The sequence below is a fragment of the Stegodyphus dumicola genome, chromosome 2 (assembly GCF_044657685.1).
Source record: "Stegodyphus dumicola isolate Sdum_Otavi_A_Nest chromosome 2, ASM4465768v1".
Lineage (NCBI taxonomy): Eukaryota > Metazoa > Arthropoda > Arachnida > Araneae > Eresidae > Stegodyphus > Stegodyphus dumicola.
This window is the reverse complement of record NC_140769.1, coordinates 226,425,518-226,447,516: the sequence shown is the minus strand read 5'-3', so window position 1 is coordinate 226,447,516 and position 21,999 is coordinate 226,425,518. Positions and strand designations below refer to the sequence as shown.

General features: G+C 32.5%; 1 protein-coding gene across 3 annotated transcripts in view; it reads right to left on the bottom strand.

Moving 5' to 3' along the window:
- mtSSB (mitochondrial single stranded DNA-binding protein) overlaps nucleotides 1-21,999 on the bottom strand; it is a 65,420-nt gene that overhangs the window by 24,868 nt on the left and 18,553 nt on the right. For all 3 annotated transcript variants that reach the window (XR_015039792.1, XM_035350266.2, XM_035350265.2), the window contains exons 3-4: nucleotides 14,394-14,513; nucleotides 2,410-2,497 (exon numbers count right to left, since the gene is read on the bottom strand). Coding sequence is in view for 2 of the 3 variants with exons in the window: in XM_035350266.2 (XP_035206157.2) it covers nucleotides 2,410-2,497; nucleotides 14,394-14,513 (208 nt within the window). In the remaining variant the exon portion in view is untranslated. The remainder of the gene's footprint in view (nucleotides 1-2,409; nucleotides 2,498-14,393; nucleotides 14,514-21,999) is intronic.

The window sequence follows — 21,999 nt, the reverse complement described above, 5'->3', positions numbered from 1 at the left end:
GAGGCATGCACGGATTATCCGCTCCATGGATAATCGGGAGTCTACTGTATTTGGCAAATAATAGCTTCCAAAAAATTGAAACAGTGCCTATTTTTTAGTTAATAAAAAAAACAGACACATAAAGAAATAACCAACATATTTTACAAAAATAATACTGTTTACAACTATACACTATAGAATTCTTTCTCACATATCTGTACCATTCTATCTAAAAATTATGATGAGAATGCCCTTCATATCGTTAAATAAAACCTCATAGGTCACAGAGTACTCCAGCCTTTTTAAATGCATCTTTAAGTGTATTTTAGGTGTTGATGACAGGTATTCGATTTAAGAAATACAATATACAGCTGTCTTTAAAAATATTAACTTCTAATTTTCTGCTCAAAATTAGCATCTTTATAAAAGCAATTGTAAGAGAAAAAGATGCCATTTTTGGTTACAGTGTCTGTTGGATACAAATGCCTAATAAAACAGCAATGATTGAAGATTTTGTTGACTGCCAAGGGGTTAAAGAACAGAAGCATTACACCTACATCTTTAAAACTGTGATGGCCATTTTATATTTAATCATATATATAATAAAAATTTAAATATGTGAAAAATATTACATTCATATATTTTTTTTACACATACGAAACCAAGAACAACATATATTGCATGATACCCAGAAGATATCTGAAGTATTACTGAAAGTACATTGCAATTCTATAGCTTTTATGCAAGATAAAAGTAGTATTAAATGACATAACATTGTTTAAAAACGGACCCTTTTTTAAAGCAAATTACATTTTAAATTGGAAAATAAGTGCTATTATATTTATTTGTACATTTTGTCCCTTCACATAATTTTCCCTTCAGTAATTCTAGAATATTTAGAAATTTTTATCAATCTGCATAGTTTTTTACTGACGTTTTGAATTCTAAAAAGTAGATTTTCAGTTTCTAGAATTCACTAATCCCCTCATGACTTGACCAAAATCATATATCCTCCTCTTTCAGATAAAAGCAAGAATATAATTTCAGATAAAGGCAAGATATACGAGTTTTGAATGCCAAATCTGAGAAGTTTTAGAATATACCATAAATTATTCATATAATTTTTTCCTGAAAATCTATTCAGAGCTTCTAATTTATATCATTTCCAACTTATCCCTTTGAGCTAAAATCTAATATGCTGTTCCCATTTTATACAAAAGTCTTTAAACTAAAACTGGGAAGTTCTGGATTATATTTTGATATAGTTTTTCATTATAAACTGTTATGAACTTCAAATAAAGTATTATTTCCAGTCCATTAAAAACTCCTGTGAGTTTCCTGAAAAATAACACTTCTAGTTGCCAAATTTTAGCCACAATCTAATCAAACTTTTACATGAATGCAGAAAGTTTAAATACAAAAAATAAAAATTTTTGGAAGTTTAATATAAAAATTACTCTAGAAACACACACACACAAAACAAAAAAACTGCACATATACACACAAACAGACATTTTTGTGAAAACAGTAAAAACATGTTGTCGGAACTCTAATTGTGCTTATTCAATAAAAATCACTATTCAGTTTTTGGACCAAAAACATTTCGTCCTTTGCCTATGTATATAGGTTGGTGGGAGGTAAAAATAATACCAAAGCAATAATTCATAGTAAATGATATACATTTTTTATTCCATAAATTATCATTTTGCTCAGATTTCATATATACTATATAATGTTCTGCCTTCAATTTTCACACAGCAATATTCGTGAAAAAGTGGAAAATAGTATGATTTAACATGACATGTGTTGTGCTGCACAATAATAGATAAACCAGCTGCTCTTCTATGAAAACTACTATACACTTCTAGACACCTCAACTAGTTCTATATCCATTGATATTCACTCAAATTCTGCAGCACAATATATTTTTTTAGAAAAAATAATATCATTTTTATTAAACACCCTACACATAAAATTCTAGAAAAATTTTCCCAGCATCTCAGAATTCCTTTTAGCAAGTTCACAATGCTATTTAACAAATATAATAGCATACTCCCTATACATATTCAACTAAATTTTTTGTATGAATATTTCATCTTAAATTTAATAAATAAAATATATATAGCAACTACAGATGTCTTAAAAATAGCCTAAGAAAATATTTAGGGGAACTTTGAACAAAGCATTAGTAACTTATTAAGTAGTAAATTTGATATTATATTAAATATATATGTTCACTTCCTACTTCATTAATGGTCTTGCAAATTTTTAGCCAGTCAACCAATAAAGACAATTTTTAATTACAAAGTTTATAATAAAGATACATTTATGTATAAAAATAGGTCAACATAATTTTCAATAAGCAAATTAATTTCTAATAAAAGAATCTGTATATTTCTAGTAAAAGTATCTGTATAAAAACTTTCATACCCTTTTTTCAAATAGTCCAGAACTAAATTTCGTAAGTTTGGTTTAAATACACTAATTCTGTGCCAATCAGTCTTTTGATGAACCTCGCCTAAAACAGATAAAATTTTAACAATAATCATAGGAATAAAGTAAATAATATAAATATTAGTTATCGAGTTGATAAAATATGTATTATAACCACTATTTTATTTAAAACACTTAACATAATTTAATTATTCAAACAAATATTATAATTTTTATCAACAAAATTTTAATAATGATAACTTTGGGGAACACTTTCACAATTTCCTAGAAATGTTTTGACAAGCATGACACTCTCAAACAACCACCATTTGTCATACAGGATATAACTTTCAACTACCACAGATAATTATCTGTTACTGAAATAAGGGAATGTTTCTCTGCTAAATAATCTAATTTTAATAATTTGTAACAATATTGAAAATTTGAGATCAGCTTTCATTGTAATTCTAAGCTATACAAAAGTATAAAAATATGTTCTAATTAATTTATACATTTGTTAATTATCATATTCTCCAGTATATTAATCTATGCATTAAGCCAAAAAAGTATTTTCTCCAAAATCTATTCAATTCATGTGCTAGATATAAAAGTTAAGGTTAATTCATAAAACAGTTAAAAGCTGATTTATTATAATATTTTTGGTGAGTTGATACCAGATATTTTCTTGTTGAGCTACACCATGTACTTAGTTGCAAAAATTGTCAAGCTTAACTGCCTGATCGATAAAATGAAACTTTCAAATGTCCTCAAAAGGCTTATGTAACAGCTGCTTTCATAATGGGAAAAAAAAAAAAAAAAAAAAAAAAAAAAAAAAAATTAAATTTTGATAACCTGTTAAAAATTTCTGAAAAGAGGGAGTAAGTCCCAAAAGTGTGTAATAATTTATCTTTTCTAAAAACATAAAGAAAAATGCTTGCACTTAGGAAAAAAAATGATACTTATATATGTTCAAATAAATGAAATTTCCCTTGAAAAGCCAGTTTGGAAGTCGAATTGGGCTAATTTACCATTTTCCGCTTACTTTTTATCTGTTTCTGTTTTTTTTTAATGTTTTACATGTCTAATGGTTTGATTTTCATATGTATTAATTTTTTTAAAACGTGTTGAACCTTTTGGTGCAGCAGCTCTTGGTAACTTTTAGGCGAGCTTACTACAATTTATATATATATATATATGATAAGAATCATTCTTTTTTCCCCTAAGTTAATACCTATACAAAAGTATATTATATAGTACATAGGTATTAACTGCATGCCAGCTATAAACTGCTGGTACGAACTGCGTGAAGTGGGCAATGACTTGAATGTTTTACAAAACATTCTTTAGAACAACAGTTCAGTGTGCAAATGCAGTAAATACTTGTATTTTATTTTAACTCATTTACGTTAAAGTAAATTTTATGTAATGCTTCATCATTATGAATCTGTCGAACTTGCTTAAGTCTGTCTGATGTTTCCCGAAAAAAGCATACTGCCTGAAAACTGATACTGGAGTCTTTTGCATTCAGTGAAGTTACATTTCTGTGAAAAATGCATTTATTGGCAGTGCAACATTCACATGCCAAAAAAGTGTTAGAATGTGTGCAAAAAATTGGTTTGAAGCAAACTGTGTAACATATACAATACTGCTAATATGAAGCGTTAACATCAGTTAAGTTCTACCTAAAGCAACTAGGAATGGCAGACAAAATAATTGTTGATTGGAATAATAATGATTTATGGGAGATATGCATCATTGAAATGGTAGAAATAGAAAATAAAAAAAATGGTATTACCGACTGCCTTTTAAAGGCTGACAAAAGAAAATTCACAAAACATAAAAATAACACTGAAAGAATACTTTCTCTTCAAAAGATATTTGTAGGCACTTGTCATGAAACAAAAGAAACATTTCTTATCATGGTCCACAATTATAGTGCTACCACATTAACAAACGAAATATTACTACTAATAAAAAAGCACATTAAATATGGATCGATCATTTTTTCTGACTACTGGAAGTGGCATTAGGTGGAATAACTGGGGCAATCTGGTTATATTCACTGCCAAGTGAGACACAATCACAATTTCATCAATTCTGAAACTGGTATGAATACACAGAATATAAAACACATCTTAAGAAATGCAAAATGGCAGAATAAAACATATTGAGGAATGCTATCGCCTCAAACCCTACCTCATCGAATTTATGCATAAGAAAACACAAGCCAAAGATGATAATGAAATTGAGAACTAAATAAACTTTATGAAATTTACCAATTTATTAAATATTTTACATTCATAGTATTTGAACATATTTGAAAGAATTGGCAATTCATTTGTGTTTCAATAAGTTAGCTTTATGCTGACTTTTTTTTATATCTCATTTTATCACATACTTGCTGAGTCTAGAGGTTCAGTAAATAAGCAGGTAGATTTTATGTCAAGCGACATAGGTTAAAATGAGAAGTAAAATCCTAACCAGCATGATTCATAACAAAAGACTGGCTGATGTCACCACAGCTACTTGTTAGAGAGAGACCTGCTGATAAGAACAAACCTGAAAGGTCTGATGTAGGCACGGTTGGCAAGTTTTGAAAGTTAGTTGCACTCTGCCTGTCTGACGTAGTTAGTGTCATAACCTCATGTAGAGTTCCTGGAATTGTCCAGAGGTGATAAGTTGTATTGTATTATTTTTAGTCTCACTAGATGCAAAAAATTAAGTTTTACATTAATTTTTATATTTTTGTGCTGTACCTTGTGACCATGGTAAGGATTAATAAACAACAGGTAAAGGCAATAATTCGCTTTAATATGCAGAGATAATTTTTAAGGGTAAGCAATTAGTTATAAATAAATAAATTAGGTAGTTAGATAACCTTAGTCATTATGGATTTACATTGCCATTATTAAATTTTATGGTGAATCTTCGAATTATGGTAACTTGGCGATTTTTTGGCAAAAATTTGGCAACCAACCTACAGCAACCTGCTAGTTTTTTTTTTTTTTTTTTGGATGCCATTTTGTTTTCTTGAAGTAAAGGCATGTTTTTTTTTTTTTTTTTTAAACTCAACACTTTTTCCAACAATCTGTTAGCCGAATTACACTTAAGCTAGAACTTTTATGGAACAAAAGTGCTTAAACATGATGAAGATTAGGCGCGAAATTGGGAGAAAGTGCAGAATCGCCCACCACTTCGTGCGTTTTTAAGAATTGCACATATGTGGTATCCATGTACACGTCGACCTATTTTCACTTAAAAAAAATCCCAGAATTGCACAAAAATGGCATTGCGCACATGCTTGACTTTATCCACATACACATCGACCTATTTTCACTTAAAAAGTAAAAGAAAACTGACAAAAATCCAATTCTTCTTACTCTTGTAAAAAGTGCCAAACAAATAAGTGGGCAATTCTGCACTTAAACAGCAAAATTGTTTCTAAGTGCTTATTAGCTAAAATCACAATCGGAATTTTCCGGAAAATGTCACATGACATGTCTCATGATCTCTCACTTCTCTGAGATAAAATAATCTGTGATTCGAACTGTGTACTTCTCAGATTATTGCTAAAGTCTTACCTAGTAACATTTATCGCCTTACCAAAATGTGCCAAATTACCTGTTACCATATTCCAAAGATTAGCCAATTTTATTTATTTTTTAACAATATTTGTTAAAAAAGCCCTATTAAAATCACAATCTAATAAAATTTCACAGTTTAAAATACATGTAATCTATGACATTGATTCTTAAATGCTATTAGGATAATAATGCTTTAAAAGCTAAAAAACATTTATGTTTTGTAGTAGCAACAACACTCAACAAAATATTTATACGTCTTTTTAATTTGAAGCCTTCCCAGATATTTGGGCTAATTTATATCGATTTCCTTCTCTTTAAGCATATTTTCCAAAAATAAGAAATTTGTTTGAATATGCAAACCAATGTTCTCACTAGTTTCTGCGAGCTTTATCTCCTAACTTTTCAATCTCTCCATAATGCACCTAAAAGGGTTTACTTGATCTGGTAAAAGTTAAATAGTCCACCTCCCACCCGACAGCCATGAAGTAAATTTTGCCTATATATGAAATAAAAGCATGTTCTTCTGCTAACAAAATCAATTACCGCTTACAGTAACATAATTAAACAAGAACAGTTAAATTCCAACTAAAAATGTGGACTAGTGGTCAAAGACCATACAGTTTAATTTAATTTAAGCTGGTTCAGTAACTCTATCATAACAAATTGAAATGTCGGCAGTGATAATGGAAAGATGAATAATTACAAATTATCAGAGCTGGTAGGAACCAATGCAGCGAGTAAGCGAAGGTAAGAAATACACTCTGTCTTACACTCCAAAATCCACAGTTTAAAAACTGTCTAAGTGATTTGCATTCTGGTGAGGAAATATTAAATGGGAAATTACAGACAAGCGCTGAAATTATAGACAACAGCGTAATTTACATAGTAATAACTGCACATATCTTTTTCTTTCTCTTTATACATTCAGTTTCTTTCTTCAACACCTTTCCTTTTCATTTTATAATTTTTCCATTTCATTAAAGATTTCTGTTATTCTAAAAAAACTAAATACATTTAGAATGTATAGAAAAAGCTGCTAATTTTATTTTTTTAGAAAAAAGAACATTCAGAAGAAATATTAACTATACATGGTGAGGGCCAGTTACAGAGCTGGTATGGTAGCATTTTTAGAATTTAGTGACACATCGAGCATCTAGAAATGGCAAATAATTTAATTGCCAGTTTTCAATTTCTTTATTAATAAAAAAATTCCTCTCTATAATGCCTGTCCATGTGATAAGATTAGAAGCATTTTTGATATTTTCCATGCTTGTAACTAGTAAAAAGTAGAGAAAATAAAGGGAAGATAAACATGTTAAGAAAAAATTTTTAGTATCAGAAGTAAAATATTCAAATATTATGTTTTTATTGTTCTTTCAGACGCTTTCCAAAAAGTAAGAAATTCATCGCAAACTTTCTGTAAAATACACCCACTATGTGTTAATACCATGAAGACATTTTTCATTCTGTCACATTTTTCTGGAATCGTCTAGAACTGTGGGTCTTTAAACCTTGGCTTCAAATCCTTCTAAACTTTTTCAGGCTGCAATGTTTAAAATCCTAAAGAAAAATTACCTCTACCAATTCAATAACAGCAAAAAGCCAGAAATATTTTGGAAAGAAAAAAATCAGAAGGAAAAGTGCAAAATTAATTTTATAGAGAAAGCTGTTGCATATTTAAAGACAATTGCATGGAAAAAAAATGCTTACCATGAAAACATTAAAAGACATTTTTAATTAATTACATAGCTATTTTGCTTTTGCTAAGAACTATTTTGTTAACTGTGCTTTATAGCATTATGCCTTATTTATTTTTCATATTCAAAATATTGTATAATAAGTAGGCAAAATGGAACTTTATAATATGACAGTGAAAAATGAAAATTTTTTATTTTAATGTTACTTTTTAAATACAATTTCAATATATTACCTTTATTTTAGTCGAATTTAATGTTACAATGTTTTAAAAAAAAATCGTCGAAAAATTCCCAGATCTCGGATTTAAAAATTTCTATAGTCTAATTAATACAGTCAAAAGTCGTTAATCCGGACTCGTTGGGACTTTGGCGATTCCGGATTATAGATCCTCAGTTTAAATCTGGTAAGATGACATGCAGAAACAATAAAATTAAAAATATGAAACCGTAATTTATGAAATAAAGAACAGTTATGATGTAAAGGATATCAAAATTTACAAAAAAAAAAAAGCTTAGTATTTATTTGTTTACTTTATTAAACATTTCTTTCAATGTAAGTTGTTTCGTTTTTTTATGTGATAATACATTCTTTTTAATTCTACAAACAGACAATTTCTTGTTTAGTTACAAAGTTCCGCTGTTCAAGTCCTATAATTGCTGTGTCGAGAATGGCGACTAATTTGTCAATCGAAATTTTTTTGTTTTCAATAACCTCTGTCACATTCTTTGCTATCGGAAGCGAATTATAATGACGAGGAATTCGATTTAAATCATATCAAAGACGGAGTACATCGAGATGAAATACTACATTTAGTAAGGAATTATAAGCCAAATAAAATAAAAACATCTGCCCTGAAGATAAGGATAGTGCAGACAGATCAACTTCCAATTCATTGCGCGCTGCGGCGTTAAAGATAAAGAAAGTTTAGATAAACAAACGTTAAAGTTTAGATAAACAAAGGATATGCCTTTATTCATTTTTTGCATCAATTCCACTTCTTGTTTAATGGACTTCGAAACATACTTTCGCTTTGTAGATCCTTTACATATTAGTAAATATATATCAGAAATTCTGTTTGACATAATCGAAAGTTCAAGCTTACTTTTATAAAATTGCTCTAACAGTCTGCAAAAAATAATAAGCCGAATCCAATTTGAAGATTAAGGAACAGTGCAATCTGCAACATTAACTGAATTAGATAATTTTAGCTTAGCTTATATCGTCCTTTATACATTAAACGCGCATTCGTAAACGTATTTTGCGCACACGGATATACGCAGCCGTAAATAGTAGTCTTATGCGCATGTGTCAACACGACGCATGCGCAGAAAGTTTGTAGCTTTGAGGTCCGGATTATGGGTGTCCGAATTAACGACTTTTGACTGTATAGCCTAATAACTAATCTTAAAATTGTCAAAATGTTGATTAAGTCGCCAAATTTAGAACCGTTTAATAAAAGAATTCACATCCCCAAAAGTGAAAAGTTGTTTAAAAGCTTTACATTAGAAAAAATGAAATAATTTTAAAATGCATATGTTTCACTTCTTTCTCAAAAACTCGAGTATCCCACCATTCATATTAGAAATAGGAACAAATTATAACCCATGAACCCATTCAAAAGATAACCATATTTGTAAGTGAATCGCCAAAAATATTCTTCTAAAATGCTAATTCACGCTCAAAACGACAGTGTTGATTTTGACCAAAATTAAGGAGTTTTAAAAATCAAAAATCCATTCCAAAAAACCTTTAAGGACTTTTGAAGACTCTTAAAGACTATATGAACCCTATATAGAACATTAGAGTGAAAAATGAAAAGTGAACTACTCATACAAGGTAACCAAAAATGTTCTTGCTGTTTTGGACAGTCAGAAAAAAATAAGTCATAAAACAAATAATAATCACCTCTAATCATCAAAGTAATCCCCATTGGCACCCAGTGCCTTTTGCCAACCAGTGGCTAGTTGTGCAATGCCATTGCAGTAAAACTCAGGAATCTTGGACGCAAAGATATATTTCAATACATTACCTTTATTTTAATCTTTGTTTATAGGTTATTTTCCAGGTCTGGCCAGTTATTGAAGGATTTACCATGAAGATGGTTGCCCAGGGAATGGAAAAGGTGGTAGTCTGTTGGTGCGAGATCTGGGAAGTATGGTAGCTGGGGTAGTGTCTCCCAGCCCAGTCGCTGGATTGTGTTCCTGGCCTCCCAAGTAACATACTGCTTCGCATTGTCATGAACGAGGAGTACCCTCTTATGATTAACTAATGCTGGCTCTTTATGCATCATGGCCTGATGCAAATGTTGCAACTGCTGTGAGTGCAGGCCTGCCATGATGGTTTGATCCACTTGCAGGAGCTCATAGTTCACCACTTGGCAACTAGTCCACCAGATACAGAGCACAATCTTGTGCGGGTGGAGAGAAGGTTACACAGTGTGAGGCACAGGGGCCTGTGGTGACAATCAATGTCTGGAACACCTGGGTGGGTCATATGGAACCTACTTTTCATCACTGGTGAGTATTCGATCAAATACGGATGCACTGCAGTGCCGAGTAAGCAATGACAAACAGGCAGCGACATGCTGTTGCTTGTTTGCATTCGAAAGTGAGTGGGGTACCCACTTGCTTAGCTTGTATGCCTTTCCTATGCGGTGCAAATGGAGTCTAGTCTGATCATTTCATTAAATACCTGGAAGTATGCAGCAAGCTCACCACATTTTTGGCTACTGTCACTCTGTACGGCTGCTCTCGGGGCCTCATCGTCCAACGCTTATGGCCGACCACTACATGGTACATCCACTAAGAGACATATTCCCTGACCTGAACTTCTGGAACCATAGCCTAGTGGTTCGTTCATTAACGGCATCATCCCCAAAGGCCTGGCGAACTCGGCGACTTGATTCTGCTGCTGACAAGACCACTTTAAAATCCTACAGCAAACAACTCAATGTGTGCCTTTGGAGCATCCATTTCAATAAGTCAACTGTGTGAGTCATGTTTGAAGTACCGATACAATACGCTTTTATACTCTTGGCCAATGTCTGGACTTGCATCCTAACCACTTCATCGCCAGGTTCGGTAACTATTTTTATGTTGGAGTTCCCTCTTCCAATGTTATATCAGAAACGGCAAGAATATTTTTTGTTACCTTGTAGAAAATCATAGTGAAAAATGAAGCGAGTTTAACTTTACTCAAAGACTAAAGCAAGAACCTGATAACAAGGTAAAATTTAATTTCAAACATCGCTGTTGATGCTATTCAGTACAATTTTTTCCATTAGCTCTGCTGAAACAAACTCTAGGCAACCATGGCAACTCTAGGCAATTTTGTTATGGTGAAGCTTGCAGTAAAAACTCTAATACAAATTAATGGGAGGAGTGCAAAATCACAGCAAGGCATTTTCTGGGTAATATAATTTATTACCATAAATAAAAATCAACATCAAAATCTTAAATCCAATAATAATAATTTAATATTAGATTCAATGCGTACTGTATTGTGAAACCTAAAACTTTTGAGAATAAATGAATGTGATTTTTTTTCTAACACGGCTGAACTACTTATAAAAAGTATTTTTTTTTTCTTAACTCCTTTCAAGGAATTAATAAAGACTGCAATAAAAATGCGTATGAAAGAAACTTGGTATTATACCGATGCTGTGCTGTGTCCAATGTAAAATAAGAGAAGCCGTCCAATGGTTATTAAAAATTGTTAATGGGAATCATTTAGCAACATATTACAGAGAATGAAAGGAACATAAAAAATATAATGGTTTTACGCTGCAACAAATAATGCTGACAAAGTTTTATTACTTATAACATATTTTTAAACAATGTTTCTTGATGTTCTTTGATGTTTATTGATAACACTCATAACTTTAAATTTTTAACTTGTCATAACTAATTTGGTGCCTTTTCTAGTTATTCACCTGAGATAAATGCCACTCCCTTGTCCCAGTTTTGTATGTACATAATAATTTATGCAGTTATACACCATACCCAGTTTTGTATGTACATAATGAATAATTTATGCAGTTATACCATAGTAATGGATTCTTTTTTTTCCTGCAAAAAATTCGCTGTGTGCTGAGGTGGCAGTGTTGTCAAATTTTTTAATTAAAGTAGCAGGAGATTATAAAAAAATAGCAAAAAGAAGCATGACATTAGAGATAAAATGATCTCATCAAAAATTCACTCTGTATTCTTTTATAAGTCTTCTCCATTGGTTCTACAAGCCACAGACAGTAAGACGATTCTTAGTCATTTTAAGTATGTATCTTAGTTTTGATGAAAATTTTATAACTATATTGCTAAGTTAATTTAGGTTTTTATTTTAAATTTAATTTGTGTTTTCCCACGTTTGGATTGTTACAGATTTTGTACTAATTTTTTTGAGTTGGCAGTTTCTTCTTTTAATTTTACCAATTTTTGCTTTATTTTAATTGTTAATGCTTTTCAGTGAGTTTTCTGTTCTGCTTTGTTGACTTGCTCCACTTTATCAGATTCTGATTACTAATAAAACCCCTGTTCCTTCATTGTTAAATTTCATGTTGTTATTCAGAAAACTGACTTTTAAGTCATCTTGATTTTTCAGTTCTTAGCAATATTATAACCAGAAGAATAAATTTCATTTTTTCTCTGTTCGAATGTCTAATATATGGCATTCAGAATACAAATCACTTTGTTATCACCATCGAATTGGAAGTGGGGGAACACTGACTTCAGAAGAAAATTTGCAGAGCAATTAAATCATCAATATTAGTATAAAAGTGCATAACTCTGTTTTATATTCTTTTGCAATATTTTCCCTTTTATTACTATTGTTTTACAGGAATTCCCCAATAAAATGAACAATCCAATATAATCTTTGCTCCATGAGGAGGGGAAAAATTGCCTTATATACAAGACAACCTCAAGTAGAGTTGCTTTTTCACAATATTTTTAGCATTAATTTTCGAATTTCATATATCATATATATATAATCACCTCTACCAAAGATACATGGTAAATAAAAGTTGCCCTTTGTACTTATCATTGTTTTTTTACAAGATTTTAATAATAGGAAATGGGTTAAGAATGGTGTCTTGGAATTTTATAGGTACAATGAGATAATTATTCCAATTATATACAGACATTCAATTTTTAACTTCTAAAGTTAAACTCCAGTTTGCTTAAACAGTACGGGCTAGTTCTCAAAATATTTCACTTTGAAATTAATCTAACATTTGAAATAAAATATATTATAGAACAAACATAGTGAACATTCTCTGACTCATGATTCCAGACAATTTTGATTTTCTGTGAAGGCAACCATTTTATAGAGCTAATGTAAATTTATGTTCTTATAAATGCAGACCATTTTCAGAAGTGGTTATCTTGAAAGAATCAACTGTATTTGTATTCTACTGTATTGTGAAGATATCTTATTTAGTGTCATTGAAAAATAAATGGATTAGGACTTGAACTAAAATAAAATATATTACGAAACATATTATCATAACATACATGATTCATTTACTAGTGCTTAGAAGGAAAAAAAAAGTCGTATAAAATATGCATATTTTTTTCCAATTATTTAAAAGAAAAATAAATTTAATAGCTCTTCATCATCCTGTTTCTTTTCTCGGTCTGTTATGCCTGTTATCCTCATTTCTTTCTATGCATAAATATCTATATGTATGTCTTAACTATATGTATGTCTGGGTGGTTAGGGTACAAAGTAAACAGAGCAGATTTCTTTTTCTTCAAATGACATCTTCATTTGAAGTCTGGAATTTAAGAGTTCCAAATGCATTCTACTTTGATATTTGGTTTAGTCGAAGGTGACTCTTGAAAATACCTTTTTTTTCCTGCTTATCCTTTTTTTTTTTTTTTTTTTCCCCTGCTGCTAACTTTAAATATTAAACAAAGCAATCAATCAAATACATGAAAATACCAGTGACTAGCACTGTAAAACTGCTTATGCTCTGTGAGCTTAAGATTGCCAGATGCCAATTTCTATTTAAGCCTACATGAATTTATTTTAAATTAATTTTAACAGATACATTATTTTAATATATTTAGCATATAATCATTTTATGACATATCAAGATATTTTTAAACTGCAAAAAAGTGGTCCAAGGAAATGATGGAGTGCCATAAAAATTGCAAAATCGCATGCACATAAATTTTAGTTGCGCAGATTTGTCAAAAGTAGAAAATTTGCAAAATATTGCATGATTTAACACCACTGTGAGTTAGGTGTGCTAATACTTAATTTAATACCCATTTATCTTTATGACAAAACTATACTTAACTAAAATAAAATCAATATCTTTTATATAAAATATTAATATTATATTATTTGATAATGTACATATTTTTTTTACACTTGCACTTTCTAATAAACTTATCTATTCTGTGTTTTTCTGTAAGGTAATGATGCAGTCTCTTAAATGTATAGAGTGTGTTTTTATACAGATAAAGTAGATAAATACTACACTATACTACACAATACAGTGTGTTTTTCTGTAAAGTAATGATGCAGTCTCTTAAATGTATAATGCACTGTATTATTTTTTAATGCTGGTCAAGTAAAAAAAAAACTCTTAATTTTATTTGATCTTAGAAGGTAATTCAAATTCTATAGCATTTCAGAAACACTCTGCACATCATTAATTTAAATCTAACAACAATGCATTACACAAAAATATACTACCTGAATCATATTTGTAATTTGTATTGGTGGCTAAGGTAAAGACAACAACAGGTTTACTTTCTGTGCCTCGAAGCTGAGGATTGATCCCAACTCTTCCCAGCAAAATAACTTGATTTATACCTAAGTTATAAAATGTTTAAATGAAAATATTTTAAAATAGCTGATAAAGATTAAAACATACGTTATGTTTGACTATTATAGATCCAGAAAATTTTGTTACAATAGCATTATTCTTACTATTAGATACAATTTCATTACAGCAATACAAAATGATAGATAAACTACACTATTTTCAGTATAAGACCTCAGTCTTTACCTTCTGAAACATCCAATTAAATGTTTGACTGTAGATAAGAAAAATTTGCTTTTAGCCATGGAACCACTGTAGAACCATTCTTTGCACTTGTCCTTATTGGCAAATCACTATCCAGTCAGATTCACTTTCAGTTTGTCAAACAAATGTAAACCACAAAATTTTCAATTTTAACAATATTCACGATGTTTTACCAGTTTTTTTATTTCAAGTTTCCTAACTTTATCATCAGAATGAATTAAATTTGTATTTAAACTGAATCTGAATTTAAATAAATTTGACTTGATTGTTTGACAAATGTAAAATTACCCCTTAACTATTAAATTCTCCAAAAATGCATAATTTAAATTAGTTTGTTACAAAATGGAGGAAGAACTCTAGGCCCGGTGGCACAGTGGCTAGCGCATCGCACAGCAGCACCACAGGTCCGGGGTTCAATCCCCCGTCTGGCAAGATCAACTCAGCCTTTCATTCCTTGATTTCCATCTTTGAGTAGATAAAATGAGTACCAAGTTCGCTTGGGGACTAAACACTGGGGGGTCTTGCGACAAACCGACCACTTGTTCACCCCAGGGCCCACGGTCAAGAAAGCAGATTTCGGGGCACTGCAGGCATTGGCCCACTAGGGCTGTTATACCACTGAATTTAGTTTTTGTTTAATTATAACTCTATGATAAACTGAGTACCTCAAAAATTTTTTTTTGACATATTCAACAAAATATGATTTAACATTTATTCTGTTACAAAAAAATAATTACAATACTTGCTCAACACTGGGAAGGGGGCAGCAGTATAGGATTTCATATCCACGACTCATTAAGCTTATATGTGTCTTCAGAGTGTTCACTATTACAGTATTCTGAGTGTTGGAAAAAAGCTTCTAACACTTTCAGTGTACTATACAAGTCTGTATATAGAATGAACTTCTTGTGGCAGAGCTTTGAGATGTACAAAAGATCATAATATATTGCAGTTGGTTCAGATGTTAAGACTGAGAAAGCATGATGCAAACATCTGCCCTCTACGTGATCTCCAATTACAAATGCCATTCCAACATGAACATTCGACTTGTATCCATCTGTATATACTGGAAAATAACTACCATATTTATGGCTCTGCTCAGCAAAGAGTTGTCTATAACCAATGTCATTAGTGTTTGCCTTCACATGATGGTCAAAAACATCAAGAAGCTGGATCCGTGCATTTTCCCAACATCGTATTTTAAAATTCTGCGCTGCTTGGGGGCAAATATCAGAGAGGAAGAGTTCCTAAATTACAGGGTGAACTCTTAAAGGAAAGGTAGGCACACAGGATGAACTCTTAAAGGAAAGGTAGGCACACAGGATGAACATGTTTCAAATAAAGTGTTACACATTATTAAGTAAGCACAGTTTATTAGGATGTTCAGGTTGCGATAAAATATTAAAATACTGCAAAAGAAACAACTGCTAATGCCTCAGATGAAGTGATGGTTTGTTAGAGTCAACATAAAGGCTCTGGACGGGAGATGTTCTGAAAGTTTCAGAACAAATTGGTAGAGCTTGATGATGAACAGGATCTAATTTTAACAAAAACAGAAGACCGAGCGGATCCATAAACAATTGAGTTACGGTCCAGTTTAGAGCAGATAAGTGCTATGTAAATGCAAAGCACAGAGCAATGCTCTGCACCCCAGGAGGTGTTCGCCAAAAAATTTAAAATATTTAGTGTTTTTAAACACGTCTTTCTCAGGTTTAAGACATGAGAAAGGAAAGTCAATTTTCGGCCGAACAAATAAATCCTAAAAATTTTACTTTAGGTGCAACTGGAATAATTGTACCATTCAGATATAACTCAGGCTCAGGATGGAAACCTCGTTTCCTACGAAAGTGCATTCACAAAGGCTTCTGTTTCGAAAATGTAAATCTCTGTTTTCTGACCATTCATGGAACTTACTCAAAGAGATCTGCAATTGTCTAACTATGTATCTCATGTCTGCCCCTCGACAGCTAATCTGTAGATCATCAACATATAAAGACCCCAGGAAAGGAACAAGGTTCTTTTAATACAGAGTTTATTTTTAAGCCGAAAAGGGTTCTACTAAGTACACAGCCTTGAGGCACATTCTCTTCCTGTTCAAAAACATAAGACAAAACAGAGGCAATCCTTACTTCAATCCTAGTGCTCAAGAAATTCTGAATGAAAATTTGTAGATTGTCACGCAAGCCGGGTCCATGACACTTAACCGACAGGGCATTAAGCCGACACGGACACTTAGCCGACAGGACATTTAGCTGAAACAGATACTTAGCAGGCACGACATTTAGCCGACAAGACATTTAGCGGACAGGACATTTAGCTGACACGAACAGTTAGCCAACAGGACATTTAGCCAACAAGGACACTTAGCCGATAGGCCATTTAACCAACACGGACAGTTAGCCGACAGGGCATTTAGCCAACATGGACAGTTAGGCGACACAAAGAGTTAGCCGTCAGGACATTTGGCTACAGCACACTTAAATGTCAACGCATTTAGTGAACAGGACACTAAGCTGACAGTGACGTTTAGCTGACACATACCCAATAATTATTCAAACTTACTATCAATTACAAAATTTCTCGACTTCTTCATAAGTTCAATATTTAAGTTATTTTTTCATTCTCAGTAAAATTCATTTTTCAATTCTTAAAGATCTGATATGTTCTTTTAATTATTGTGTTACTTTAGAATTGTTTGATATTTATCGTGCCGTTTGGTGTATATTCAACAAATTGAAAATCGCTGAAATTTCTCGTCAGGGAATATGAATTAAATTTTGAAAGGAAAAAAGAATTTTTTTTTAGCTAAGTATGGCGGTCACATAATTACATTTTAATATGATCTTTAAAAAATATCTGTAAAGCTTGTTAATTTAATCAACTGGGTTGTTTCGAACACCTTCACATCATTAATAATTTTCCTTGTTTACTTAATGACATTAATTTTCCAATCTCGCTCTTCGAAATGTTTTCAAATTTCTAATACCTTTACGTTTCATTACTATTTTACTTATTGCATCATGTTACATTCTTTCCCTTACAAAAGCGTTTGGCTTCTCCCACTAATGAAATTTCCTTTCCCTGTCATGAAAAATCTGAATAATGCGATAAAAATTATTGTTATTCTTGAATTATATTTTTTATAGAAACATATGGTGGTAAGGGTTAGTTTAGCAAATATATTTTATTTTGTTATTAAAAACAATTATAAAAAGAAAATTTTTAAGACAAGGAAAGGTATAAATTATTTGAGACCTTTATAATTTGCAGTTCATGCCACCATTCTTGAGATAGAAATTTTGTAACCTTTTATTGACCACGCCTCTCGCTTAAGATACTTATGTTAATGTTTACAGCACTAAATTGGTGCATAATGTTTGATTTATTAATAAGTAAAATATTCTTTAAGGTTTTGTTTTATCCATAACTGAATCCATGCAGAAGGAGCAGGCTACAAACCAAGTAGGTGAAGCAAAGCGTCACATCCTGAAAAATCCTCGTAATGTGGTGCTATCTATCGATGCTGGATTTAACTAGATTAGTCATGTAACTACATAATATTATGTACTATGTTTTGAAAGTGGCAATGTGTAATTTTCAGTATAATATCTTATATTAATGTTGTTCTTATAAAATATAACTTTTCGCAATACCTGTTAAAATGTATAAATATTCATTTCATTTTTCATTAATTTATTTCTTTTTCCCTCTTTCATTCCTTCTCTTTCTAGTTTTCGGTTTAACTACATAGTAATGGGAAAATTTTTTGTGCCCATTTTTCTGAATGCATTTATAAAGTTCTAGCCTAAAAAGGCAATTTTCATTGCAAAAGACTCTATATGTTAAAACGGTCACCCTATTTCTGTTAGGTTCAGCAGAGGCCAAACTTTAGAGTCATGAACCCTGGCAGTTCGGTCCGAATTTCGAATCTCATGAACAGACAGGCTGCATGGGTGTTTTTGTGGTTTTCCCCATGTGTAACATGTATACGAGCCAGTATTCATTAGAAAGTCCTCGATGATGGTATCCCTGCCTTTGGCCAGATAGCCCTTTGGCATTGCCGTAATTACGTAAACCAAACCTACTTCTGTTAGGTGGCCGCAGACTTAGTTTGTGGCCCTCTCCTTTTGCAGCTTCAGTTATGAATAAAACAAAACCTTAAAGAATATTTTACTCCTAAATTAAACATTTTGCACCAATTTAGTGCAGTAAACATTAACCTAAGTAAGTATTTTAAGCGAGAGGCGTGATCAATAAAAGGTTACAGAATTTCTATCTCAAGAACGGTGGCATGAACTTTAGATTGTAGAGGTCTCAAATAAATTATACCTTTCCTAGTCTTAAAAGTTCTCTTTTTATAATTGTTTTTAATAACAGAATATACTTGCTAAACTAACCCTCACCAATATACGTTTCTTTAAAAAAGTATACGAAATAATTTGTATTGCATTATTCAGATTTTTCATGACAGGGAAAGGAAATTTCATTAGTGGGAGAAGCCAAACGCTTTTGTAAGGGAAAGAATGTAACATGATGTGATAAGTAAAATAGTAATGAAATGTAAAGGTATTAGAAATTTGAAAGCATTTGGAAGAGCGAGATTGGAAAATTAATGTCATTAAGTAAACAAGAAAAATTATTAATGATGTGAAGGTGTTCAAAAGAACCCAATTGATTAAATCAACAAGCTTTACAGATATTTTTTAAAGATCATATTAAAATGTAATTAAGTGACCACCATACTTAGCTAAAAAAATTTCTTTTTTCCTTTTGAAATTTAATTCATATTCCCTGACGAGAAATTTCAGCGCTTTTTCAATTTGGTGAATATACACCAAACGGCATGATAAATATCAAACAATGCTAAATTAACACAATAATTAAAAGAACGTATCAGATCTTTAAGAATTGAAAAATAAATTTTACTGATAATGAAAAAATAACTTAAATATTGAACTTATGGAGAAGTCGAGAAATTTTGTAATTGATAGTAAGTTTGAATAATTATTGGGTATGTGTTAGCTAAACATCACTGTCAGCTTAGTGCCCTGTTCACTAAATGCGTTGACAGTTAAGTGTCCCGTAGCCAAATGTCCTGACGGCTAACTCTCTGTGTCGGCCAAATGTCCTGTCTGCTAAATGTCCTGTTGGTTAACTGTCCCTGTTGGCTAAATGTCCTGTCAGCTAACTGTCCATGTCGGCTAACTGTCCCTGTCGGCTAAGTGTCCATGTCGGTTAAGTGTCGTGTCAGTTAAATGTCCTGTCGGCTAAGTGTCCATTTCGGCTAAATGTCCTGTCAGCTAAGTGTCCCTGTCGGCTAATTGGTGTCGGTTAAGTGTCCACTACCGATGCAAGCCACTGTTGTGAAGATCCCGAAGTATACTATATTTCCATGCCTTATCATAAGCTTTCTCAATGCCAAAGAATACAAAGATAAGGTGATTTCTTTTTACAAAAGGTTTTCAAATGGATGTCTCTAATGTTATCTATGGTTGTTCTCCCCTTTTGAAAACCACTTTGATAAGGCGATATAACTTTATTCTTTTCCAAGAAGTAGACTGGATGGCTGTTAACCATTTTTTCAAACAGCTTGCGTAAGCAACTCGTAAGGGCAATTGGCTGATAGTTGGAGGGATTCCTTGGATCTTTCCTTGGCTTAGCAATAGGAATCACAACCAGCTCTCCTCTATGCACTGGGAAAAGTTCATGCCTTCCACACACTATTGTAAAGAGTGAGAAGGGCAGTCAGTGACTTAGAGGACAGATACTTCAGCATATCGTAATTGACGCCATCACGACTCGGAGAAGACCTATGTGTCTGTAACAAAGCTCTCCTTATCTCAAGCACAGTACAGTCTCTATTATACGGCTCAGAGTTGGAAGAGCTGAATGCGATGGGATTTCTTTCAGAGCGCTGCTTAATAGAGAGAAATGCAGGTGAATAGTTTCTGCTTGAAGAAACGGCAGCAAATGTCTCACCAAAGTATTCGCAATTTTTTCTATGGAGCTAATCACTCGACCATCTTTTTCCAAAAAGGAAAGTGAGTAGTCTTTATATATTCTGCATGTTTTCTTAACTCTTTCCCAAACCCGCTTACTTGGCATAGAGGATGTTATTGATGACACATATGAAATCCAGGAATCCCTCTGGCTCTGCCTTCTTACTTTCTGCGCATTTGCTTCGGCTCTTTTAAATGCTATAAGGTTTCGCAGAGTAAGGTATCTACAAAAAATTCCCCATGCTTTTATTTTGTGCTTCATGACAGTCATGATTCCACCATGGTTTAGAAGACTTTAGCATTTTTTCTGATGTTCTAAGAATTGAGAGTGTAGCTGCCCGAGTAATAGCATTTGTAACTGCTTCCACTGCATCATCAATACGCACATCTTCTACCATTTTCTCTGTGAGCTCTGCAGAGGAAGAGACGAGTTCTCCGTCTGCCTTATCAAGTATAAACCCAGAGAGTTTCGACATGGAGTTTGCTCCCCTTTGTGCAAGAGATACAAGAATGGGAGAATGATCGCTACTGTAAAGCTCACTTCCAACACTAAAAATGCAAAATCGTAACAGAGATGTTTAGATCAAAAGTGTAGAATGGCCTTGTAAGTTCATGGAAGCATGTGTCCTGTCCATTATTCAGGAGACAAAGGCAATGATCTTCAATTATCTGCTCAATTTGTCTTCCTTGTGAACTGGTATCTTTTTGCTTTGTCTGTGAATTAGCCATAGTGAAGAAAGAAAAAATTCGTAAGGTCTGGCTAGCCCTAAGACAAGTGTTAGGGCTAGCCAGACTTATACACAAACTGAAGCTCCACAGTCAGCATTCCTGAAAGCAGGTACTCCTGAGAGCATATCCCCAAGCCAATGACTAGTGGCCAGCCAATTGACACCCGTGAGGATGACAAAGTGCCACCCGTTTAGCTGAAGCAGAGCCCCAGGCAGCATGTTGGGGACAATACCTCGTGCTTCAACTACGAGGACCCTCCTTTCCAGCGGCACAGTTATCGACGCATGCCAAATACGTGGGCAGTTTTCTTGCCACTCCCTACCAAAAATTTCAGCTCACAGGAGACGGAAAAAAGGATAGTTCACTGGGGCTCCAGGATCAATGACACCCATCTCACAAAGATGATGACCCCCTGAAGGGCTAGGATTGCCCCACCCATCCTGAGGGAGCATTGTCAAGGGAAGCCAAAGTAATGATCACCCAGTCCATGCTGCTGTAAACGTCGGTGCACCTTACGAGCTGAAATTGGGTGTGCTGCAAACAT